This window comes from Dinoponera quadriceps, unplaced genomic scaffold (genome assembly GCF_001313825.1).
Source record: "Dinoponera quadriceps isolate SergipeBrazil2010 unplaced genomic scaffold, ASM131382v1 scaffold823, whole genome shotgun sequence".
In the NCBI taxonomy this organism is placed as follows: domain Eukaryota; kingdom Metazoa; phylum Arthropoda; class Insecta; order Hymenoptera; family Formicidae; genus Dinoponera; species Dinoponera quadriceps.
Genome location: NW_014555144.1, coordinates 566583 through 593804, shown reverse-complemented (window position 1 = coordinate 593804; position 27222 = coordinate 566583). Strand labels below are relative to the sequence as shown.

The 27222-nt window shown below is 42.9% G+C and overlaps 1 protein-coding gene across 1 annotated transcript; it reads left to right on the top strand.

Annotated features, from left to right (window-relative positions):
* Positions 1-4935: 4935 nt before the first annotated feature.
* On the top strand, positions 4936-23035 carry LOC106743108 (sex peptide receptor-like). Its single transcript, XM_014616645.1, has 2 exons — positions 4936-7254; positions 18849-23035. Exons 1-2 carry the CDS (start codon positions 6210-6212, stop codon positions 19061-19063), a joined length of 1260 nt encoding a protein of 419 aa, XP_014472131.1. The 5' UTR covers positions 4936-6209; the 3' UTR covers positions 19064-23035.
* The last annotated feature ends 4187 nt before the right edge of the window (positions 23036-27222 follow it).

The window sequence follows — 27222 nt, the reverse complement described above, 5'->3', positions numbered from 1 at the left end:
TTTTATCTAAGGACGAGATATCGTTGAAATCTTCTAGCGAATTCAAGACATCGCATCGCGTCGCATTCTGTCGCATAGTATCACGCAAAGAACCGTTGAAGAACGCATCAGTCAAAACTAACAGTTAAACATTTATACTTGAACTTCGATCGGCGTTTTCAGATTGGAATCGTGGCGGTTGTTTTTGTAAATAGATATTTCGGTCAGGAGCCGTTTCGGTCTGGTCGATCTTCTGATGAGATCGTATATTTTCGACCTGGGTATTTTTTGGTGAGTTGCAGAGTTATGATAAAACATAGGATAACAATAGAACTTGGTGAAGCTCATCCAAGAAAAATATTTAAATGAAAGGAAGGAGCTAATTTTCTTATGGGACTTATCACGCCTTACTTTACCGAGACGAGGATGATGCAGATGCGATTTTAATTTCTGTTTGTAACTCTCTTCTCCTGCTAAAGAGCATCTCTCTCGTGCATAAAACATATATATATATATATATAGCTCGGTATTATCGTACGTTGCATCATATAATTAACATTACAAATGGTAATTACTCATATGCACTACAAATAGCTGCCTTTTATCCCCATGTAATTTAACCGTATGTAAATAATTATTACCGAACGCAAACAGTATTTGATTAAGTGCCTTGTTTACAAGATACGACATAGACAAGATAGTATTTCGTATCTCGCTTTCACGCTACATTAAGGCCGAACTGTTCTGCTGGAGTCCGTCCTGGAAGTGTCTCTCGGGCATCGTTGTTCAAAGCCCACCTGTAACTTAGTCACGCCACTCGGTCGCGTTTGATAAAGTATAAATTAATACTGTTGCGGATAAAATCCCTCAAAAAGCACGAAATTCACCTTTCATATATTCGAATCGTCCGAAAAAGTTGCTCGACGACGGAGCTTAATGTCATTGTACTTCGCTGAAACAATCGATCGTTAAGTGTTATAACACGTAAACAACGTAATATCGCGTAACTTGGAACAATACACGTGCAAGGAGAAGACTCTCTTTGAACCGACCTACCGGAGAATTCACGATCATGAAAAAGGTACACACGAATGTAAACTCATATGACGACTTTTAATGCGATACCATTAGGAAGAAGTACGCTCTCGCTCGTCCTAATGTAAAACACGCTCTCTCCGCGCGCAACCTGCTGTAATAGCTTTCCGGTGTTACGTATATAATATGTATGAGGTCGAGAGAAAACGAAGAGATGAAAGAGCGAAACGAAGTGGAAGGCATGCGGGCTAGGAACAACCTAGAAGAGACACAAAACGGATCGGGAATTTAAAGTTTCTTAAAACCGATATAATTTCGACACGCGAATAACTTCGCATCGTGGTCATTTCAATTAACCCAGATAGATAGATAGAAGTGCGCGATTATCACGTTTCATCACATCGATGTGACGGTCATATTGTAACTTCAACTTAATACCTTTTTCAAAATCATTATGTAATTAACATAAATGGAAAAGATATACACAAATGATGTACAAATATGTGTGCACGTTCTTGGCTTGATTTTAATTAAGGCTATTTGGAATAATACACATATTAGATGAAATATTTTTCTGACATTATGACGTGAACGATATCTGAGCAGCATATGCGCATGCATTTGTATGCATTTTGAGATCATATTATGTCGATGCATGAACGCATGTTGAGCGCTACATGACATCATTTTGTTATCTAGGCATGAAGAGGACAAATCCCGAGGGAAAAAGAGAGAGAGAGAGGCGTATAATTTATTATTATTATTATTATTATTATTATTTATTCAATAAATGAGAAATTGAATACTCCTTTTAAAGCAAGAATCACATAGGTTATAAAACTACAATTGATGAGATAATTTTTTTTCGTATAACTCATCCTCCCTATGGAAGTATGGAATTTGTTGTGGTCACTGTGATTCCGTGCACCCCTATCGCCCTTAGGGATGATTTGTTGACTATAAAAGCGCGACAGTCGGCCTAAAGAGAATTACGTCGTGTTCATAGCAGGGAAAAAATTGAATTCGTTGATAAAATTATGGTTCTTTCAATCCGGACCGAATCCGATAAAACGAGGGGGTTTAGTTGGAAATTCAGAGAGCATATTTTCGATCGACCATGTGGAATACGCGGCGCCTACGCGTTGCTATGTGCTCATCATGAACTTTTATTCGCGCGTTTGGAAAGCCAATGTGCGTTTTCGAAAGAGTTCCTAAGGGGTGGAAGACGCAATGTCACGGATATTAACGATGAAATTTAATGTCCGCTGTTACAAATTGTCTCGCAACACGGCCTGACAATTGTTGCTGCCACGCGTGTTGTTAGAGATATTTTGCAATGTCCTGCATTTTATAGCAAAAAAATAATGAAAAGGAAGATTTATCGCCCGGTTTTTAATATGACCGCGGTAATATATCACGTCGGTGCGGAAGAAGAAAATTTATTTCCAAAACTTTTAACGACGAATTTATATATTTTTAAATGACGAAACACTCATCCAACGAGCGCGAGAGAGAAAGATGGACAGAGAGAAAGAGTGAGAGAAAAAGAGAGAGAGAGAAGGGAGATGTGGGTAACTTGAAAATCTTATTTCTTCGATATTTAAATTAGTAGAAGTGGATTCACTTTTTCTCTCCACAGCCGTATAATTTTTAAATCGCGTATATTTAAGCAAACATCACAGTTCCCCGGCTTTTAAAACTCATCTGCTTTTTTGTTGGCATATGTACGTGCCCACGACTACTTTCCACTTAGTCAGCGCGTTTAACGTGAAACACGGCTATTTAATTTTAAGTTTTATTTACCTAATATGCGGATTGCGTTTGCAGAGCATGAGACGCGGATCAAAAAATACACATTTAGCGCTAAATCCGCAACGAGAAAAGCTGGCATGCGCGAAATATCCCCGCGCCTACGATTACAGTATTTTCACTCGTAGCGCCGGCTCAGAACCGCCCCAACTTCCGCGGTTAAATTATCCGTGTAATTAATTAACTACAACTTACCAATCAACCGAGCACTTTACTCGCACCCAACTGATTGCTCGCGAGCTGAACTAATTACACCGTACCGTTGTCAAAGACGTCGGGCGATGCGTGTGTGAATTCCACTGGCGCCGCTCGTCCATTAACTCGAGATAAAGGGGAGCGCGGTCCCGAGAAAAAGCACACACTGGGATTCTCCACCGGAGAACGCTGAGATGGTTACGTCAAAGCCGCCTGTCAGGAATCACCATGTACGTTAGAACCGGAAGCTCTTCAAAGCAGTAGGCGAGATGCTGACGAAAAGCAAATGCGTGGGCGTAGAAAGAGAGAGAGAGAGAGAGAGAGAGTGGAGAAAGCAAAACATCTTAGCGACCGAGAAGCTCGCTTTCAAGAGTCAGGCGCGCGAGAAGAAGCTGATAAAAGTAGCAACTATGCCAGGACTAAGGATAAAGTAGTCCTGGCTGTGTTACGTTGACGACGCCTAAGGATGGACAAATTTTCTCACCTCCAACGAGAGAGAGAGAGAGAAAGAGACGGCGAAGACGGCGTCTTCTCGCAGTTGCATAAAACGGCGACGACGTCTCCGTAACGTACGCCGACGTTTTAATGGCGCATCCATTGTTGACGGGAGTTCCGCGCGAGTTAGACTGCTTCCTTCTTCGCGGAATGTAACGTGTCGGTACGGCGAAGTTAAGATGAACCTTTGAAAGGTCGCTTCGAACGTTCGAACGTAATATACATATATATATATATGCGCACAAATGTTCTTGATTCTCTCTTTATCCATAAAAAAAATTTCCTCTCGGCACGACGCACGCGGAAGGATACCATTGAAAATACGAAGATACGGAGAGCGTGGGAGCAAAGGAGCTTGCCGCGGCGAGCAGGGAAAATAAGATTGTTTGTTTTGCCGGATACCTGCGCGCACGGAGGCACAATGCGATTTAATGCGATGTGCCAGGCAACATTCTCTTCCTCATCGTGATTCGCCGGACGACGGAGGAAAGAGAATCGCGATAACGGTCACGACGACGGTCTAATTCGTGTTCTTCAGCGGGCAAATCCGCTTTCGCAGCTGAGACTTTGAGCCTGCTCAGCCCCGTTTGAAAACCGCCTGCCTGATCGTGGCATCCAAGATTTCTAGATCGTCCGTTAAGGATAACCGACCCTGTTTCCCTCAGCGAAGATGCGAAGAGCCACTTCGATGAACGAGAAAGGACAATGCTAGCTAGCGGTGGAACAGGGATGAGCGAAGAGGAGAGAAGACGAGACGAGAGGCAAAATGAGAGAGACATAGAAGGAGACTAGAATGGAGAACTGGATCAACGCAGGCGCAAGAGCTATCCCATTCCAGCATACGAGGCGTTGCGACGCCTTTTCGCTTCATTCGGCGTCCGGACGCCAACCACGCCGACGTTTCTGCGAGATCGCGCGACGCGCACCGCATTCGCACCACCATCGCCACCACCAGCATCGTCTCCACCGCATCACCGTCGCATCACAGGTCGTCGTGCCGTTCGCGAGGGAAACCGGCGCAACTGTAGAAACGGCCCGGGACGATCGAGGCGAGGGGAGATGAACGCGAGCGAGAATTAGCTTATCGCTAATCAGCGATCCATCGCGCCCGAATGTAATTTCAGTCGGCGGCATTCGACCGATCAGGAGAAAAAGGGGGAGAGAAAGGGAGAGAGCCTCTCTCTGAGTGCTCGGTCGAAGGGGACGATAATCCGAGCCCGGTGGCGGCAGCGAGAGGGAAGTGGAAAATCGCAAGCGGATGTTTGTGCACTTCGTGGCGGATTGACGGTAATGCTCGATTCGTGCCCGAACGCTCGCGTGACACTGTGCGCGTAGGAAAGTGCTTCCACGGTATTCGCGGATCCGTCGTATTACGGCAGGGTGCGGCGTTCGCGATTAGCAACCGGAAGTCCCTCCCACCGGGGTGACACGTGTTACCGGTCGCACGTGACTCGCGCGACGTTCTGAGAAATCGCGCGCGAAATCCCGCTTTGGAAGGGACAGACTAATTTTACCTCGTCTCGGCCGCCGATTCGCGATATTCGCGACGATTGAACAACGTCGAGCCGTGTCTTCGAAATTTCGAACCGTCGTTGAAAAATACGAAGATCGTTTGCGGGAGACGAGGACGCGAACCAGGCGCTAAAACGAGAAGGAGAATCTCGGCTCTTTTCTTCGTGCGCGACGTCTCACTTTGCAGTAGAAAGCACGAGCTTCATAGTACACGTCGTCGATGTTGAGCTAAGTGCACGTTCGCGCTTTGGAAACGCCGAGACGCACTTGAACAATACGCGCCAAATATTTCGTAGCGTAGTGTCGCCCCTTTGAAAAAGTAAAAGTTTTATCGAAGGTATACTCGACTATGATCGCTCGCGTTGGATCAACGAAGACACTTCAAACGTACGGTAACTCTACACCCTCCCTCTCTCTCTCCACGTGGACGAGAGCGAGTCGTCTCAAAGTTATCGCGTGATTTCCAGTTCAAAGATTCCAAAAGAGTTATCACGTTTCCTCGGCGTTGAGCCGACGGAACTCTTCCCTCCCGGCCGTGCGTAGTCAGCCGGAACTGTCAAGCGGATCGACGATGTGACGTATACATATACATGTATTTTCATTGTAACGAACGCGACGCGTGACGGAAGAGACAACGAAACGACGTCTTCCCGTTCTCTCTCTCAGTGAACTGTGCCAAATACTCCTGTCTATACAGATCTTCCCTGACGTTTCACCCCGAGATAACTGATATTGACAGCGTCTAAAAACGTTAAACATTGGGGGAAAATCATTCGGATAACTATTACGGTTGATCTGACAGTGTGATAACTTCTAGTCATAGGTCCGATTAGACGGCCAGCGGATGTAGTTGTTCGGACGGACTGCCGACGTCGATAACGTCGTAGCATGACTATCGTTGATATAACTTCGTGTGATAACGTGGTTAGAGTAGATCGCTATTCTCTATCAGAATCCGGCCACAGCAGAGAGAAAATTTCGGCCCGTCAACCAGTCGCTCGAGCAACGTTCTTCATGACACACGTGTCACGAAGCCATGTCTCTCGCGTAGACGATAATCCGGTCGAGAGTAAGCGAAGCTGCAAAACGCGCGGGAGAGAAAGGTTTTGCTGACCGCTCCTCCTAGAACTACCCTTTACCGGTGCATTTCGATCGCCAGCCGAAGATCCACCCTCTCCGCGAAGATGAATTCCAGTCTCAGCTATGAGTCGAACGACAACTACACGTCGACGCCGTTGGAGCACGCGGACTTCACGTGCGGCCCGAAGCTCGAGTCCTTCCACAACAGCTACGCGTTGGTGCACGGCTGGGCGAGTCTGCAGGTGTGCATATTCGGCTCGATCGCCAACGTCCTAAACATCGCCGTGCTGACCCGTCGCGAGATGCACTCGCCCACCAACATGATCCTCACCGGCCTCGCGGTAGCCGACCTCCTCGTAATGATCGAGTACATACCGTACGCGATACACATGTACCTCTATCAGCGATCCCGCAGGGACACCTTCACCTACAGCTGGGGCATCTTCGTGCTGTTCCACTCAAACTTCGGCCAGGTGTGCCACACGATCTCGATCTGCCTGACGGTGATGTTGGCGATCTGGCGGTACATCGCGGTCGCGTATCCGCAGAAAAACCGCGAGTGGTGCAGCAACACTCGCACCGTGCTCACGATCGTCGGCGCTTACGTGTTCTGCCCGATACTGTGCGTGCCGCTCTACGTCACCACCGAGGTGAGGCCGCACGTAGAGGTGTTGGACAAGCAGGGTATGAACGTGAACCTGACAAAGCTCAACGGCACTGCGTCGCTCGAGGGTACGACCAACACCACGCTGTATTTCGTCAAGCTCACGGAGACCGCAAGGATGCACGCCGCACTGAAGAAGATGAACTTCTGGATCTACAGTGTGGTGATCAAACTGATACCCTGCCTGGCGCTCACCGTGCTGAGCTTCAAGCTGATAAGGGTGCTGGTGGAGGCGAAGAGGCGGCGTAAGAAGCTCACCACGAAGAACAACGACATCAAGATGAGTAACGGCAAGAACGCATGCGAGAAACCGTGCAAGAAGAAGCGGAAAGGCACCGATAAGGAGAAGCAGACTGACAGGACCACGAAGATGCTGTTGGCAGTGCTCGCATTGTTCCTTATCACGGAGTTCCCGCAAGGCATCCTGGGATTGTTCAGCGTTGTTCTGGGCACGAGTTTCTTCAATACATGCTACGTCATGTTGGGTAAGTTTCACGCGTGTCAGTATCGAAATATGTTTGCGTGTCCACGGTAATTCGATGAGAGATAATTCAAGTCCCCGTTGAATGTCTAAATTTCGAAGCGGAAACCCGCTGTTGCCCCGGTCGCAATAGGTTTTGATTCAAACGATCGCCAGGATATCTGGGCTTTTTTATCATTGTATTTCACGTAGTTGCTTATCCAGTTTTTATCAATATTTCTAGTCGGATACGTATCTCTCTCGATGTTTAACTGCGCGCATAATATTCAACTGCAGCACGCCATATCGGGAATATTTAAAATTCTTAACGAATATGTGAATTTTTTACAATTATATTCTTTATGGATCTTTGGTTAGTCTTTCTCTTCATTTATTTTAATTATCGGATTACATGCGCTTTTGCCGTTGTACCTGCACGTGAATATCGTATGCTAATTAAATATTTCTGAATCTGACTCGATTTCTTTTTCTTTTCTTTCATCCGCTGCGAGTCCCTCGCAAAGCACGTACAATTACATCGTGCAGACAGCATTGTACGATTTTCCTATAATTAACGACTGTGTTAGTCAAAATTTAATCGCAGCTAAAAGAATAAAGGCTCACGGGTATAAATTTCACGAAGTACTACCGTGGAGAAAATCACCGAGTTAAATCTTGTAAAGGAAACGCTACCTTTGCGTTTTAATATCTTCGTAATACGCGAGACCCGGGGAAAGCTCTCGAACAAAAACTTTGTTATTTAAAATCTTCCCTACAAGTCCGGGAAACTCGCGAATGTCGCCGATTTCATCGAGAAATATCGCGGCGGATTACGTGTGGAGACAAACACAAAGGACTATTAAACTGCACGGATTAAAAAAGAAAATCAATTTAAGGATTTATAGGATTATAAGATTAATAGGTGATATAAGTAATGTCCACTTTGTCGATCCTCGACACGTTACGAAAGTCTCTTTCGTCATTTTGTGGTTACCCAAGTCGAAATTTTAATGCCACTCTGACGCTCTTAAGGATATTTTGTGCCCACTATGAGCCTATAAGCTAAAAACTTATTTTGACAATACTGACACTTTTCGAATTCTTTCTTGAACTTTTAATTCTACAGATTGAATTCTAATGCTACCTTCAGCAACCTATTTTGCTAAAATAGAAAAAGCGAAAATTTAAGGCATCATCAGAGTTTAAAGTAAAGATTATATTATATTATTAGAATCGGTGATAACGATCGGCGCATAACGATGTTTAATTCATACACGGTCATTATTCTTTATTATATGTCAATTCATCCCTATTAAAAATACATAACCATTTTTTTACAAAGAAGATGTAACCACTCTTGCTTTAACGAAATACTGAAACAGTAGCTGGAGAAAAGAATTATACTGACAAAAATTCGTACCGACAGATAAATTCGTGTGCGCGCGCGTGATCCGGAAACAAATCCGGGCGATTTGGTTACAGTGACGAGAATCAGCACGGAAATTTCTTCGATCTCTCGAGCATTCGCGTTGTAAACCTCGCGCGGATCCGTCTACGATCGTGAAGCGAAACGTCTCGAGTTCGTACGCGCGCTATAAATAGAAGAACGTTGTCGCACAACCGACGTTTACGCGGTGGAACGTATAAAACTTGAAGCATAAAAATTCAGATTAGGATCAGTGGGCTACCCGCTGCTCGAAGAATGACAGTCTGACATATAATATTCTTGCAAGGAAGTTCTTATTAAGCGCGATCTTTGCGTCGCAGGTAATCGTTACGACATCGCGCGAACGTGCACGCGCGGAACAATAATTCATCGACGTTCTCTCCTTCATTAATCGGAATATCTGAGAATGTACGACCTTTAAAAGCATCGGGTTTTCTTGAAAAGTTCGCGGCCGCTAGTTGGAAATTTTTCACCGGAAAACCCCCAGGTAAGAGAGAAAGTCAAGGAAGATGGAATCTTCAAATTTACCCTCGTTTCGCTCCCCGTGGCACGGCGGAAGCGAAATCATTACGTTCGACGATAAATTGCAACGTCGTGTAAAGGAGGAACGAAAAGTATGTCGCGCGCAAAACGTTCTGCACGATAAGTGTTTTCCACGGTGTGATTTAAATAGCTTGTAACACTTTATATTTACACGGTGATCGAAAATCAGAAATCGGAAAAGGAACTTATTGCCAGATATCGGCGATCTGCTGACATCTCACGCTACTTGGTAGTCTGGAATCCCGCAAAGAAAGTTCGGATCTACCGCTGATTCGCCGTCGCGCATTAAATAAAATCCCGTAAATTATTTCAAGAAACAACCCGCGGACATACTTCTCATCGGAAAAGCGTGTCTCTGTCGTATCCTGGAGGAAGTTACGGTAACTCATCTTCCAAGTCTTCGCATTATCAGTCTTTTCGATCTCAGTGATCTAATTACGGAGAACACGCTACGTGTACCTATTTTTTGTAAAATAGTTATACAGATAAGCTGATATATAAAGCTGACTTTATTTTGATTTAGAGCTCCGCGCACGATTCATGAATATCCTTCAGTCACGAGCTTCTTCTCTGCTCAATAATGTTGGTTAAATATAAATTGGGGATTTGGTGGTGGAGAGTAAATCACGTCTGACGAGATGACAGAAATACGTAAATCTTCATTAATTTCATCTGACGGATACTTAACGAGAAATTTATGGTTCTTTTAGCACATGACCGTTTAAGTGAAAAATGTGATTACCCAATAAACACCAACTAATACTCAACAACGTAACGGTTACATAATGCATGTATTATATTGCACTTACATTGTTGAGTGGAAAATTGATATTATGTTACTGTTAGTTGTCCGTTTTGTTACTGAATAGTCTTATGAAACGGCATTATGCACGACTGAAAAATAGATTGAATATTCGGAAAATCGATTATTCCGCTGCGGAAATAGTCGGGCCTCGCAAAATATAAAATCCCGCGAAAATGTCCACAAATATTTTATGCTATTAAAAAAAAAATCTCCATCCCAAAAACGTGACGCTTCCCAAATTTCCGCGAGTTCTGCGAATGACAGGCGATTTTACACGTATTTCTACATGGATTCACCTGTACATCCGCGCTTTTGATATGCAACTAGTGTCGAGTTACAGTAACATTGTTACATTTGTATTCTATTTCCGATTGGTGTATTCTGATTAACATGTGTACTTTCGCCAATGTGTGGCCGTATACAAATGTAGCCTCTATATGTTGCGAAAGCAAAGGCCACCTAGTATTATGTATTCAACGCGTCGATGTCCTTTATACGCCATACGATGCACACACTCCCCTCACTCCCCTAACCAAAATACGGGGATCTCTGTGAAATACAAATTTTTTCCTGGTAAGGCAATACGAAAATTTGTAAATGTTACGCGAATATCACGAACACGTTAATTAAATGTCAAACGTCAGATTCGCCACCGATCCTCTTGCAATTCAGCTTGACTTAGTCGTTCAGCAAACGTCAAGTGCAGATAATTAAAAATTTTTAACGTAAAAATTGAAAAAAGAAGGAATCCTTGGAGGAATTGCTCGTATAATTTACATAGATATTCCTATCATCGTCACCATATATGCAATCTGAATATATTTCAGGAAAAAACAGTTGAAAAGGAAGTAATTGGATCGACCAGACTCTGTTTACGCGATTCATCATTTTTACATAAGGTCGAAAGTAACGCGCACCCATTTTTGCATAAGACTAATTAAACTTTTGCACCCACAGTAACACTCCAGCTGAAGTTTGCTGAAACTAATTCCACGCTAGTTTGTTCGAATACACTGAGTTTACAATCCAGCCAGCGTAAATATATTCCATTCGCTAGTTCATTAACACAAATGGAATATACTTCGCCCAACGTGCGCGATATCGGATCCCTACGGTGGTCGAATTTCGATACGTAGTTAGGCACGGAAAAGTCGAAGACGCGGAAATTTCACGTCACGTTCTGCTTAGTACCATATCGCAAACGAGCAAACATCTTTATAAAAGTAGTATGTATATATAAGGTGTCTGAAACCTTTCTTAATATTCGTGGTGTGTAGGTTGAACAGTTGAAACTGAACAGAAAAGTCATGTAATCTATTTAGTTTCACTCATTCTATCTGCACATCACCGATACCAAGAAAAGTTTCTGACACCCTATATATGTATAAATATATCGAAGTCTACGGAAAAAGAAAATTTACGCTGCATGCAGCAGTTATTTGCATACATTGCTCTACTGCCGAAAATCCGACGGGCGTTTTAACGCCGCGCGTTCTTGTACACATTTCAAAGGATTATTCTGGCGAGGCGCCAGAATACACGTGAAAAGAAAAAGGAACAGGTGCTGTAAATAAGCTACTTGCCGGAGAAAATAGTTCACGAACAACGGCGAGCGATATGATGCGATGCGGCGTGAGCGAGAATAGAAGATTGTCTATATTGGAAGTAAGCAGTAATAAATAAAGAGCGTCTATATTGGAAGTAAACACTATTAAATAAAGAGTAGAATATTGATTGATAATAAGTGGCTAGTAGTGAGGCAGTAGGAAGTAGGAAATAAGAATAATCAATTTCGCTTACTCCCGGTGTCACGCTTTGTTCCACTGAATAAACTCTCTTACTCCTTACTTCGCAGTGTCGTTGCCTCCTTTGTAAACGATTCTTAAAACTCCAAGCGCAAAATGCGTTGCGATTCGCGCAAAATGTCACGCCTGATTAGCATAACAACAGCCATGAATAAAAAATAAAAATAGAAACGGTAGAAAAAGGCGCAAACAGAAGCTCCGGATTAATTACCTTGCGCGAAGTGGCGGTCTCGAAATCGTCCAATAAAGTTTAACCGCGCTACTCGATCGTTATGACGAACGCAATAACAACCTGTCGGCATAATTCACGCCGGCGGTACATTTATGGCTTCGGAGCTGTTAACTTTCTCGCACTCATAACTCAACCGAGCGCGTGCTATCGGCCACATAAAGCACATTATACGGCACTTCGTATTGAATGATACTTTCGACCCTATTAGTGCGGCATTAATGGGCGACTCGCGTCTCGTACCGATAACGGCGCGCTGCGATAATGCAATGTGGTTCTTTAACTCCCCAATGACTGGGCACTATATCAACAAAGCTCGTAATTTAAAAACAACAAACGCCGACGCGTTCTCGCAACGACAAATTAGAACTTCACTGACGAGTGATACGCGTGACATGAAAAATGGCATCGGATATATGCATCTCCGTTCTTGTGCAATCGTTATCAAAATTGCAAAAGCACTCGATTAGCATTAATTAATGGCATCATCTCGGGTGTGGGACGAGGGTGGAGACTCCGTCGACGTAGCGACGCGATGAATTAAGAAATAAGACGCGGATGGCAGTATTTAATAATTAAAGACGATGCGAGGCGACAATAAGTAGCGTTCTCCTTCATCATGGATAATTATTAGTTTCCAACGGGATAAATTTTAGATCATTGTGGATTCTCAATCTATAATAATATATTCATAATCTATAATGGACGGTAACGAGCGTATGATACGAAAGTCACGCGTATTTTGACGCGGTGCGCGGTAACGGACAGAGCGCATTATAGAAGTGACGCGAGGAAATCTACTGATTCCGCGACAACCGACATAAACGCGATATCACGTCGCGCATTATCTCGCACGCTAGTGGGAATAATGAGTACAACATGTAGGATGGACGTAAAGAAGAACACAGCTTATGAATAATAACTCCGCTCGTATCTTCCGCCGGCCTGTCGCGCCAATAATAAACAACTAACGAAATTGCGAGCAAAAATTACGCTGTAAAACTCGACAATACGATGCAGGCTTAGTTACCTTGAAATTACCTCTCTCCCACGCCTGAAAATACTTGCACGCTGGCATGTATATATCTGTACATACGGATATATTTATACCCGCTGATATACTTGGTCTGTACACAGTACATGGAACAATTTAATATATCCTCTTGATAGCTCACTAAACTCGATCTTTTATCTTTTGTTGCAAGGCAATCGCGTAACGTCGAAAAATAATGGATACGCTGTAACGCTGCGCGCGATTGTACCGTGCATATGTGCATATACGTACGGCGAAACCTTGCTTCGTTAGACGTCTTTCGATGTCTGAAAGAATGCGTTTCCGGAATCTTTCATAACCTTCCTCTGTTCTAAGTGTCACTTGATATTAAACATTACGAAATTGGAGCTGAATACTTCTGTCTATACATGTAACTTGACGTAAAGATATTTGTCTATTTGAGAAACTAAATAACTCTTCTTTCTGTTCGTTGGATCAAACATCCGTTTATTTGCTCCATTCCAAAAGACAAATTTGTTTCGATTAAAGAAATTTTAATAAATCCAAAGAAATCTTTTCCTTCACGGTAAAACAATTTTGTACTTGTGTTAAAATCGATCCTTGTCTTAAAACTTTCTGTTAAATTTTTAACGTATCCGTTAATTTAATATATTATGTTATCTCATTATATTTTGTGTTAAATTGATATTCAACATGTGTAAGTATTAAAATAACACATTTTATACTTCAGTGACGGTTAACGCATTAATTTCTTGTTAATTTGTGACATAATATTTGTATTATTTTTCGGCATATTCATCTTTTGTTAAATTAACAGAAAAATTTGTGTGAACCGTTTGGGATATATGAAATGTGTTAAATTTAACACACAATTTTCTACTATGTGTTTACGTAAAGGAAAGATATTTCTAGTAGCGATGGCTTCACAGCTTTTTTGTGTCGTAAATTTTGTATGAAAAACGCGCACCCGAAAGAATATCGATTTTCCGCAGATGTTCGGACCGCTCCTAAATTTAAGGTTATGGAAGTTCCACAGTCCTCTTGTGCAGTCATTTTTGCGCGAGAAACTCGAGCCGTAAAAATATTTTCTAAGTTAGCTAATAACGCGCACATGACTTGGTTCAAGTGATAGCATTAAAATATCTATATCTCCGCGGAAGTTAGGACGTTTTGTGAATACGCGATATAGCAGCAGTAATTTTACTTCTTTTCCCAACATTTTAGCCAGAGCAGAATGTCTCGATATTTTTCCTAAAAAAGAAAAGAAAAGAGGAGAAAAAAGGAATGGATCGCGCATACTGGGAAAAATATACAGAAATGAAAAGACGATAGTCTAGGAATAGACTACGTAAAATGTGAACTTCCACTTTGTGTGTACTCATATATTTTGCATGACCCATCGCCTAAACTATTTTCCATTAACTTCGTACATACATCATCAAACTTGAATGGAACGCTTCGAATGCCAGACATTGTTTCCTTGATTCGAGATTTAATAACAATTGTCGGTGAGAAAAATTTACGGGCTCGAGACGGTTTTCAAAAGGATAACCTCTTTTGATCTACGCGAATTGTATTATATTTGAAAGACTCCCAGGACTCCTATCTGGATTATTTCGGTTTGTCAAAATGTCTTTCGTAACACCGCACGCTGAATATCACAAGGAAGTTCAAACGAGCGGCCCGTTTCTTTTACGAGCTCAACGGAGGATCCCATCGGGAAGGAAAGGCTGCGGCCACTAGGTCGACAATCTTCGTACACTCCGTAAATTGTAATGGCAAATTGCAAAGTCACGCTGGCGGTGGATTCAAGCAAAACGCAATGTGCGCGCATACGCACATACACGCTCGTCCACATGGAAACATTTAACAAACAGCTGCAACGTGAACCCAGCTATAACGAGACGATGTCGGATTTCCACGCTTGATGTCTCACATTCTACGTCGAGCTATCGAGACACCGAATTGAACTTTACGAAAGTGCAGAAACTCGCGCACGAAAGGAGAAAGGGACGATTTATCTTTCCGGCCCGATTGATCGGAACGATTCTGGGAAAACTGTTTTCCCTGATTACGGGGACTTACGGGCAAGTTGATAGATTTCACGATAAAGATCCCGCATTGACACTCTCATCGGTCCTGCCACTGTGCTCTGTTCCGGGTTTTGTTCTTGCGACTTGCACCGACGCTGATTGAGGATCACTTGAAACGCGCTTGCCAAGCGTTTCGCGAATCCTATTGAAGGGAAGGACTCCGTGCCCGTCTTTCTCTTTGCACGTACAAGAACAATCGTTTGAAGTCATAAGAACGTCGGAACTCGACGAGAGAGGACGCGCTGTAGAGCGTCGTAGTTTTCTCGAAAGTGGCACACAATCTCATTAAAAGCTCACGAAGCCGTCTAATTATATATATATATATATATATATGCATAAAACACGATATCGTTGCTATTTAATGATTTCTTTGATCGGTAGCTAGTTTGTTTATGCCATTACTAAATTACGCTCCCTCCGGCGGATTTCAATGAATAGACGGAGTTCTATGGAGAATAGAAGCGAATGCTTTAAGCCCTACAAAGAGTAGACACTGAGAGAAGATATTCGTCTTAAGATAAGAAGGAGAAGACACGAACAAGTTCTAGGTTACCAAAAAAAATAATCTTCGGCTTTCATCACGAAAATTGTCTATACGTAATTTAAACAGTTTCTCTCAGCTGCATTATTAATTAAATATTTTAAAACTATATTTCAAGTGATCAAATATTTCACCATCGAAATACGACAAAAGAAAAAGGAGAGAAGGAGATAAAAGTGCGAATGGCCAGCTGCCTTTGTTTTAAAGCGACAGATCACTGTAAAGTCGCAGATAAACACGTGACATCGGTACGTGCATTTGGACCTGACACGGATACTCACCGTCCTGTTCCCTCCTACTTTCACACTTTTGAAAACAACGGCGATGTTACCGAGTTCTGCTACGAGGATCCTCCGGGGTATTTATTCAACGTTCGATACTGAAATGCACCGTACTTATCACATGGAGCCAAATGGAACGGATATGTCGGTATCGTGAGATCTTACTTGACGCCTACTCGCATTATATCATTCGCTTTTATCGAATTACTAGCTTCATACTAGCTTTCTCTCTCTCTCTCTCTCTGTATCTATTGCCCTCGCACTCTCTCAGCGGCACTCTCATTATACTGCAATAACATGGTTGCTTTTTGCAAAATAAACACGTAACGTAACGTTGTGTGCTTAATAGTAGAATAGCACGTGCAAACAATGCTAGATTGCGGCGTGGTAACAAACACTCCTAAAAGCGGAGTAATACGAGCAAGCGGCTGTTGCAAATTCTAATTATTATTGCAACTCTAAATTTACTACAACTCTCTGACATATCGCGGCCGTCTTCCGCAAGCTTCTCCGTAATAATTTCAGCGGGGCAACCGCGAATAATTCCCAACAAATTGTCCGTGCCAACGTTTATGTGCAACTGCAAACTTACAACTTACAGCAATACCTACTTTTTGCGACATGTAACAGTTTCATCGTGAATTATACTCGACGCGAGTGGAAATTAGCAAGAAAGCTTGCAGTAGTTTCGGGCACTTTGGCATTCACCCCGATTCGAAGTGCGCTATCACAAAAGGCTCCCTGTATTATTTCTCGACAATCGCGTGGAACTTCGCGCTAAACGTCGCGTGAAACGCATCCAGGCGAACGACACACAATTTGCCCGGAATTACCCGCGTCTCACGACCGCGTGCGCCCCGCGCAAATTGCACGAAGCAGATTACGCCGTCTGCCTAATAATTTGCGCAAAACTTGACGCGTAGGAAACCGAAAGGCCGAAAGGGAGGCAAACAAGAGACAAAGAGAAAGAGAGAGAGAGAGAGTGAGAGAGAGAAACTTCGCGAGTTTCCCGGCGCGCGGCGCAAAGTCGATTATAACCCCATCGGCTTCCAGAAAGAGTTTTTTGCTCGCTGGAACAAACGACCGATTTGCCCGGGGAATGCTGCGTAACGGCTGCTATATACCATGTCACGAATAGGTAAAACGGCATTACGTAGAGCAACTTCGGCGTCGTTACGAAAATTGGATCGCATCAGGTCCTATTGACTCGACGACAGGCGATGCTGATTCATTTTGTTAGCACGTAGCTGTATACGTTGGAACATGACGCAACGCCGCGTGGCGCGACGACGATGTGCAAACGAGAGAAGAGAGAGAGAGAGAGAGCACGAGAGAAAAATTTTTCTTCGAACACGGGATTCATGTTTTTTGTCCTTTAATGGTAACCGGAAGTACTCCGCGCCACTTTACGCGCGAATTTCGCGAGCGAACGAACGAACGAGCTCGAGAATGCACACGTTTTTTTTCATCTTATGACGTCAAAATCCAAAAGACTAATGTCAGGCGAATCAAACGGGACGCGAAATGGGAGAACCAGGCATTCTTTTAATTTGAACGATCGTGTCGCGACACAGCCGTGTTGCGACAGCTAAACGTTAAGTCACTGCATGAGCTATAAAACCGCTGATGTTTCACGGCGACAGGTCACGCACACTACATGTGCGCGCACAACACGAAAATTAAATCACATTTAAACATAAAATCCACCGTCGGCTGGGAATCAAGATATAATCGGCGCATCGCACATTCGTGTTTTCAGACGTAACATTCGCGATGAAATGTGTCGCGCATTATTGTAATGCGAGGATTACGCGCAATTAAAATTCGAGTGGCACGTGCATGTGCAGTTTTCCGCGTAAATTCGCGGTTAAAAAAAATGGAGAGAAGAGAGAGAGAAAGGGGAATTTGAAGTATCGCGCGCATAGCGCGTGATATCACGAAATCTCATCCATGATATCCAGGTTACGCACGAGAGAAATTCATCATAAAGGTATCATAATTTAACAAACGCTACGCTGTATCCGAAATTTGCACGTTTCGCCGCGCCGGGTGGAAGAATTCGGGACGGCACGTGAAAACTTCCGTTCAATCTCGGAAACGTGCTGGGAATGTATCCCGCCGCGGTGCACGCCTGACGTATGAAGTGTTATAAAATACGTCGCTTTATTTATGACATTCCGCAACGTCACAGGAAGGGGATGAAAGTGCCTCTCGTTTCGTAAGATGGAAACGTTGGAAACGTTCGGTTGCCAGCCATTTGTCGGCCGAAATCAAGGCTCTCGTCACCGTCGATCTCTTTAATCTTTCTATGCCATATTGCCGAGACCAAGAGTTATTGGACGAAACTCGCGGGGAATAAAACAAGCTGCGGTTTCTCGAATGTTTCTTAATATTCTTTAATGTTGCATGCAAATAAGAGCGTAGAAAAGGGAGGAGAAGAAAAAGGAACCGCGCCGAAAAGAAAATCGCGGAAGAAGACGTTTTGTTGCGCAGAGGGAGACGGGAGGGGAGGCTTCTGGCGCGCGCGAAAGATTGCCGAGAGTGAGAGACTTTTTAGGCGACTCCGGATAAAGTCGCGGACGCCTTCCCTCGTCCCTTTTCAAATTTATCGCCTATGGGCTCCCGGGCGAAAGTGAATAAAGTCTCAAAAGTGTTGACGACGATTCCGCCACCCGATCGGAAAATGAAACCCGTGTCCGCGTACACAATTCCTCGGTAAGGACGGGCTGAAAATTTGATTCGACTGACTCGGAGTCTCGGCGACGGCGACGACGGCGAAATTTCTCGGGCACGTAACATCTCCTCATAACCTGGAAACTTTTGTTAATCATACTAATCTTTTTTTACCGCTCCCTAACAGGCGACGTGATAGACATCCTGACGCTCATAAACTCGGCCATCAATTTCATCCTGTACTGCGCCATGAGTCGGCAATTCCGGACGACGTTCAACCAGCTGTTTTGCAGCCGACTGTGGCGACTAATCGGCAGGTGGATGCCGCTGCCGCACCAATCAATGGAGAACAACGGGAACACCGGGACCAATCACACGATGACCCAGGTCACCCAAGTCTAGCGTCGAAGAGACCGACGAGCCTTTTGCTATCCGCTGTAAGAAAAGCGCCGGCACTGATTGCCTCCCTTTCTAAGCCCGGCACACGTTACTCGCGCTAGTTCGCGAATCGAAGACGTTTCTTTGAATTGATTCTGTTTCTCCCCGGCCCTCTCCCTTTACCGCTCCAGCCGTTCGTGGCGCGCCGACTTCGCGCGCGAACAAGAAAAGGAAAAAGAGGTGAAATTTATTTGCTCGCTACTGCCAGCGTCTACTAATTGCGTCGTTGCGAACTTTTATAACGCCCTGGCTGATGGGCGTGTGTTCCCGACGAGGACGCCGCCGCTCGTCGAGGACACTCGGCACGCCCGGTGCGCAACAAATATTTGCTTCGCTCGGCCGGCACGCTCTCTCTCTCTATGTTTCCCCGGCGTTTCTTTTTAATTTTGCGCGCTACTTACTAGCTACCACCCGCGACCAATCGGCAGCGGCGCGTACAGTCCGGTTGTCGAGCCCAAAATAACGCACAACGATTGTCCACGCGCGCGCGCACAGATACATTTTCGCGATAGGGAAACGTGAGTGGGAAAGCGTGTCCGCAGCGCTGTTGATCCTCGTCATTGTCAGAGCCATGGCTTCACAACGCTAATCGTACGATTCCGGGATCTATACATCCGCCTACTTACAGTCGAATACTTATTAACCCTGCGGTAATGAAGATGGACGATGTTTAATGGGGAACGATCGATAATTACAGTCATCTGCAAGTGATCCGTTTCTCAAGAGCTTGTTAGAAATGTTCAATTTGAAATACGTTTCATTCACCGCGTGAAATACCGTTGCACATCAGAAATAATATCTTTGACGATAATAATCATTACTTTTTCAGGCACAATGCGCGTTCGGAGCTAACAGCGTTTTTATTTATTAAAAAAGTTTTAATTGCCATTGGGAAGCATATTATACCCTCATTGGGTTTTATTGAAAAAAATGTTCATCGCGAATTACGAATTGCGCGCGGAATAACGAACGTAAGTAACAAGTTAGTTTTATATACGTGGATCGAGAGAGATATTGCATTGAGTGCTCGCAGAAGGTAAAATAATTAAATACTCTCTCTAATTACGTGTGGAATAATACGAAAGTTAGCGTCGTGTTTTTGTCGACTCGCGAAATATATAGACGACTTCGTCGCGGGATTATACGAGGCAGCGAGATGAAAGCGTGCGTAGTGATTAACATAATTAACGATACAATACGAGACGTAGGATCTCCGTGATGTAAAAGGGGCAGTCTTGCTTCGCGATTCACATTCATGCAGTTGAATATTTAAAAAATCTCGTCTACGCAACTTCTTTCTCCCACGCTCGAGATTAATGCAAATTACATTCCAGAAACGTGTACTTTGTCCTCGGAAAAAAAAAGAATAACCGCGAAACCCGTTCCGGAAACAGTTGCTCCGCGAGGTTCTCTTGGAATCAAGAAAATATTCGCGCGTCCCGCCATTCTCTTTGAATTCGTCGAACGCGCATTCCGATCGGAAATACTTTTCGGCCGGTAATGAATCGTTCGGTCAAATCTCGCAAAGAGAGCCCGCTCTCGAGCCGCTCTCGGCGCGCAATTAACATTCGCCGAAATATCAAACGACCGTCGAAGAACCGAAGTGAGGAAAAAGAACAAAGTATTGGCCGGTATTCTCGATTCCAGGCGCGCGCCCGCACGGGCGCCCGATAATCGAATTGTCGCGTTCGCGCCCGCATTTATTACTGAGCCGAGCTCGATATTCCCGCATCAATTTTCACTGGAGTCCGAAAAGAATATATTACGAGCGAAATAAAAAATCACGCGGATCGCGTCACCGTGATAAATTAGAGCTCGCCTAAACCGCCGTATGCCCGGCACTCCCGGGCCAAATCGCCGCAATTAGCGCGCCACGCGAGCAGACCGCCGCAATGAATCGTTGCCTTCCGTGTGCGATTGACTTTTCGTCGTCTTCAACAAAATCGCTCTCGCGCGTGAGTCGCACGAACGCCGGTGTAAGGATTCACCGGCGGACGTTAGATTTTTATTTATTCGAGTCAGGCGCACACGCGCGCCCCCATGGGACAATTCGATAAATTGTCGCGGTCGTGGATTTTATTTCTGCCTGGCATTTTTTCATCCGTTGAACGTTAATTTCTTTACGTTATCTACGATCGTACCCGGACGACATTACCGGTGGGCATGTATCTCCACCGCGCGTATATATCCCAATTTTATTTCTCTACTTGTAAAGATTGTCCATCAATAGTCTCTCATTTGTAGAAATTATTTTCGAATTACATTTGTCAGTATTACAATTGATTTTACGACAAACGGAAAAGAGGAGGAAGAGGAGGAGGGGAAGAAGGAAGAAAAAGACGTAGAAGCAAATATGGAATAAATCAAGATCCGATTCTCAGACTCGCCCCAAGCAGAATTATGAATAATTTTGTTCCATTTTCCCCGCATGCTAATCCATCGCGCAAAATTCGTGATTTCCCTCCCAGTGGTAAAAGTACCTCGTTTACGGGACGATCTATTATAGTCAAACCGAAATGACCCGACCGGATAATTTTCAGAGGATAATATCCTCTTTTAGTCTAGACGAATTACACGACGAATATACACATCAGATTAAGCCCTTTCCGCGTCGGCAATGAAACGGAACATTATTCCCCGCGCAATCTCGTAATAACGGATGACCTTAGGCGTTGCAAATAATGTTCCCCTTTCGTGAAAGAGATTCATTAGCGGAACCGTTGGCAGAAGATACAACAAACACGCTGTCGTTACGCGCCGGAAAAGAAAAAGAGAGACGAGAGATAAACACCGATATATGGTCCCATGGATTTCATGGTTGCGTGTTGTTTGTAGCGGATAGCAAAGTCGTTCGTTGGTCCCCTCGCGATGGGAATCGATAGCAGCCGATAACTAATAAGAGCGAGTGATGCATCGAAACGTGTTGGAGAAATACGTCGCGAGCTACGAGCTTTTGGAGTTCGTTTGCGAATATATATCGCATTTATTCGATGAGAGAGAGAGAGAGAGAGAGAAGGAAGATGTCTCGTACTCGAGAGAACGGCGTTAGATCGAAAGCCAATTATCAATTGGTGGATTCGTGTTTCACGAAACCTTTTCACAACGCCGAGCTAACAAAGACGCGTTCCTCATTTTCAAAGACGTTGATTTCTCACTCTTTTGTCTCGCGTTTCTCGAAAATGATACTGTACCGTATAATGTGCGCGCAAACGCGAGAACGAAAGAAACGCGGGACAAAGAAAAATAAATAAACGACGGCTGCTAATATTGTCCGAAGAAAAAAAAGAAATATATTCAGCAGGCGAGGAAGAGAATGAAGGCCTTTGAAGTATAGAGAAAAACTTGTTAAATGTCATATCAAATTATTTCAAATGTTATCAATGTTTATTGAAGGAGAAAATGTGTGCGCGGATTTGTTTCTATAAATCTGTAATACTCTTTTTTTCTTTTTTTATATATTTCGTTCAATGTAAACGATCATCTCTCCGTGTGCGTGTACGTGCGTGTGTGTTATTTTATACGAAACGCAGCAATATCGAATTTATGATTCCGTTCCATTAATCGAATTATGTTGTGTTATCATCGATGTCACGATAACGCGACATTTATCCCGCTACGAAATCAATGCAAACTGTAGAAATTAATATTTTTACTGTTACACTAATGTGTCGTCTCTATTCGGACATGCCAATTTCTATGTTACATCCAGGTAACAACGGAAGTGATAAATGTACTACAGTAGCTGTAAGTTATTACTTAAGAATACGAACGAAACGCACTATATAAAAATGGACACGGCGACAGCATAAAAAAGAAGAACAACCGAGAATTAACGTTCTTATACTCGTACAACGACCATACGTCTAGTTTTTCGTCATTGATTTTCAATATTCCCTGTAAAATTATATGACATATCGAATTTTTAATAAAAAGACATTATTTTCAGGGAAACGCAACGCTACCTCCTTCCAACAATTAGTTTGCCGTACGAATTAATTAATAACTGCTAATGACAGAATAAGAGCCGACATGTGCGACGACGAAATTGCTTCAAAGGAAAGAGAGAGAGAGAGAGTTTATTTCATTTCATCACCTTCCATGCGGAACAACGCACTAACCTTTTCGTACTTGACACCGAACGAACGTACTGTGCAGAAACAATGTTGTTATATCAGCATCAAATTGTTTCTGATACGTTTAAATAATTTTAAACGCGGCCGAACGTCGCTCTTATCGGTTATTCTTCTTCCAATTGAGCTTACAAATGACATTTAATTTTCACGCTTGACCTGGCCATTTAAAACGACATATTGTTTTTACCGGATATAATATTTAACTAATGACGTCCGAGCAAATTGGTACTGGCATTGCAGCACGTGTCGCGGTTCGTGGACGTCGCATCGTATTTTAAATTCGTGTTTATAACTCAACTGGCTCGCAACATCGATGCACTGCAAGTAAAATCGTTGTTTTAGCTTTTAGCGTAATTAATACAAACAATAATTCATTTGTAACGCATTCGGTTTTAAAATTTCATGCCCGCTAAAACATCGAATCTTAAGTATCCCAAGTCGTTCACGCTTTTATTTGGAAAATCAGTTTTATGGCTCTTTAATCAAGTTGGATATTGGTGCTTTCAATGTTTCTAATCTTTATGTCTTCTTGGTTAAGCCGCGAATTAAAAATCTATTAAACCAAAGTCCCTTATTGGTATTAGTTAAAAGATAAGAAAATATATATTTATTAGCGCCTCTAAAGTTTAATTGAACAGAAATCCCAGAAGTTGCAATCGCTTCAGGTCGTAAAAAATATCAGCGCCTCGACATTTATGTCTCATGCCATATCAACGAAAAATATAAAAGATGATCGAATCTGTAAATAGTAAAAGAATAGCGGGAGAAATTCGAGATACTTCGTATTGAGTAAACAGTAATATTCTATGTCACGGTCAAGCACGGATATACGAATAAGCACGTACTCGATTCTGACCAACCGTGTTACCGCTGAACCGACGAGCGTTTCCAAACGATCGCGACACATCCGCAACGCCGGTGAGTTTTCCCTTTCTTTCTCCTGAAACTTCCGGTAAATTGAAACTCAAACGAAACCGGTGTCTTTAAGGCAGAAGTCGTGGAGCAGAAGTCGTCTTGTAATTGCTTCGTCGCAACTTACTCCTTAAATATACATTTAATCCGAAAAGAGTTGAGACTGATTTCGCAGAGTTTAACAGAGAGAGGGTTTAATTAGAAACTGTATACTTGAAAGCGCCTTGGAAGTAATTAAAAGTCCTAACGGATTCCGGCCTGCCGCCGGAAATGCGAGATAAATTAGATACATCTTGATCCACAGCTTCCGGACTAACCACACCTTGAAATAGCTGCCGGCTATAATTATCTAATATATCGATATAAAAAGACGGGGAATTAGATAAAGCCGTACGCGTACGTACAGCTGCGCACGGAAATTACGCAAAAGGTAATCAAAATAAATGTGAACATTGCATATATATTAATCATGTGCAAATAATTGTCTTTTAATATTCCCTACGTAACTCTCTTCTCGCAATATCTTTGAACAAAAAGAGGAAAATAGCCGAGAAGTTTAATATTTCCGTTTGATTTTTCCGCGAAATAGCGCGGTAACTTTTAATTTCCAAAATTCGAAGTATATAAACAGTTTAATGAAAACAAGACTGCATGAATCGCGGATACGTTACTCCTACGTATAATGAGGCGCATAACGAAGCTTCTGACACACTACTGAAAAGCGCAACTTTCGAAAGATTTAAAAGATGCGGTACGAAGTAAAAAGAAGGTGAAAAGTAGAACCCTGTAAAATACATTTTCACGACCTTGTGTAATTTTCGCGCACCTAACGGGAAACGATATTTTCCGCCGTGTTTGCGATTTCATTAGATCACCTCGCGTCGAGATAATTACAGATTGCCGGGAAACTTCGTCGAAGAAACGACGAGAGTTGGTTCGCGAAAGCAACGAGAAAACCCAAAGAGAAGCCAAGGGCGCGGATCCAAACGAGGAATGCGATACGACGCATCAAACGCTCTTAACAATCGATACCACAAATGAGCCTTCATAAATTCATGTATATGGATGCGGCGGATGTATTTCCAGTTTTATGCGTTGGCTGTCAAAGCGCTCTGGTCTCGATAACCTCATGCACATACTTTATCATAAATCTTATACACGTGCGTGCGATACAGGATGTCGCTAGCATGTCTCGAATATATATTCGGTGACAAAGAAAGAGGAAGAGAGAGGCAGGCTGCGTGGTTGGCGTGAAATTGACCAAAAAACCTACCTACCGGCCCGGCGGAAGAAATGGAACCCATCAGACATTTAAAACGTACGTACCCCAAGTATCTATTCGCGCTTTATCGGAAAACACGATGGTACATCGCTCTTTGAACGTGATCAAGCAAGGAAAACGTCAGCCCGTTCGCACAATCGCGTTACACACGAATGCACTTAGATATCGGCCGTCGTTCCTGACAATTATCCATTAGTCGGGCCGTATTCAGAGAGCAGGTGCATGAGATGCGGTTCATACGGCCACTGACAAACTCGCAAGGCTCGATAAATCGCCGCGGGCTGTGCATGCATGCGTGCATGCGGAGAAAGCCGCTAAAACCGCGAAGGGGGAACGAGCGCATCGTACGCGCCGGGTCTCCTCATTATTTATCAACGTTTCTACACCAGTTACAGAAATAATTCACACTTTATGGTCGGCACCGGCTCGGTCGAAATTGCATATGTTCTGTGCAATATTTTGCACAAGTCGCCGCTACCATTAGCTATCGAATGCCATTTCGGTAAGAAAAAACTTGCCGATCACCCATCGATTTTAAATTGCACTTCTAAAACACTTCATAATACAAAGTTACTACACAGTAAACATTTCTATGCAAATAATGGTCTACTGAAATTTTCGTATTACTTGAACGAGATGAATATGTTAAAAAGTATTATATTAAGTTAATTAATAAATATAATTAAGTTATCAAGGTGAATATGTTAATTTAACATATTTACTATATATATATAATTTAATACATTTATATACTTTTTAAGATTTTTCCGTGTTAAAGTAACACACAAATTTCAGAGGACCGTTATTTACACAAAATTTTTTACCGTTTACGCTTTTGTGTATACGTATTACGTGTGCAGTTACGTATGTGTATACGTGCGTCTGTGTGTACGTCAAGTCATTCAATTTTCTGCACCAATTGCGAGATTATTCAACGATTCACGGTGTCACGCTCGGACGTGAGCGCGACTTATAATACACGCGACATCCTTCGATGTGACAAAAAGCTGCTGCAAAATTCATGCACCGTCGCGTGGACTTAATTTCTCCTATTTAGAGCACTTTTTTTCACGATGCCGGTATCCGCCACACTTTTTTCGCGGGGAAACTTTCTTACGGTGATATCTCACAAAATCACGGGCGCTTTGTAACGCGCGAATATAAATTTCGCTGTCGCAAACGTGCGACAAAGAATAAATGAATGTCGGATAAGTAAACCGATTTTCTTGTTTGCGCTTTGTGCAATCCGTCATACCTAAAAAACTCAATTTATTAACGTTATTAGAAGAAAAAGTTCAAGTTAAATAAATGTGCCGAATATTTTACAGATGACGCGTTTAGAAGATGGATGTTTAAGAAACAATTACGTCTTGGTAAGAAATTATATATAAAATTAATGAAATTATATCACGATAATACTATATTAAAATATTTATACTCCATAATAGTTATAAAATAAAATAATATCCTTCTATTAAATTTTTCTCAGGAAGTGATTGAAGTTATAAGAATAGTTGATGGAAATATTATGTATAAAATATCAAGAAGTTATCAACATAATCGAAAAAATTGTTTTGACTTTTCAAAATATATTGCTAATAATCTATTTTGAAAAGTACGACTTGAAAAATAAAAATCAAGCAATTATTCTACAATATCGACAGATCGAGATCTTGAGAAGGATTTTATATTCCGCGACCATCAGTAAGTTAACTTATACTTCATTCATGTATCATCCGATGATAACGTCAGGAACGGCCTACTATTTTATACCGACGTATCCTTACATCATCTTC

Coding starts and splice junctions, on each gene's coding strand:
- LOC106743108 (XM_014616645.1), top strand. CDS start 6,210: ATGAATTCCAGTCTCAGCTATGAGTCGAACGACAACTACACGTCGACG. Junction 7,255..18,848: donor TACATGCTACGTCATGTTGG/GTAAGTTTCACG, acceptor GCTCCCTAACAG/GCGACGTGATAGACATCCTG.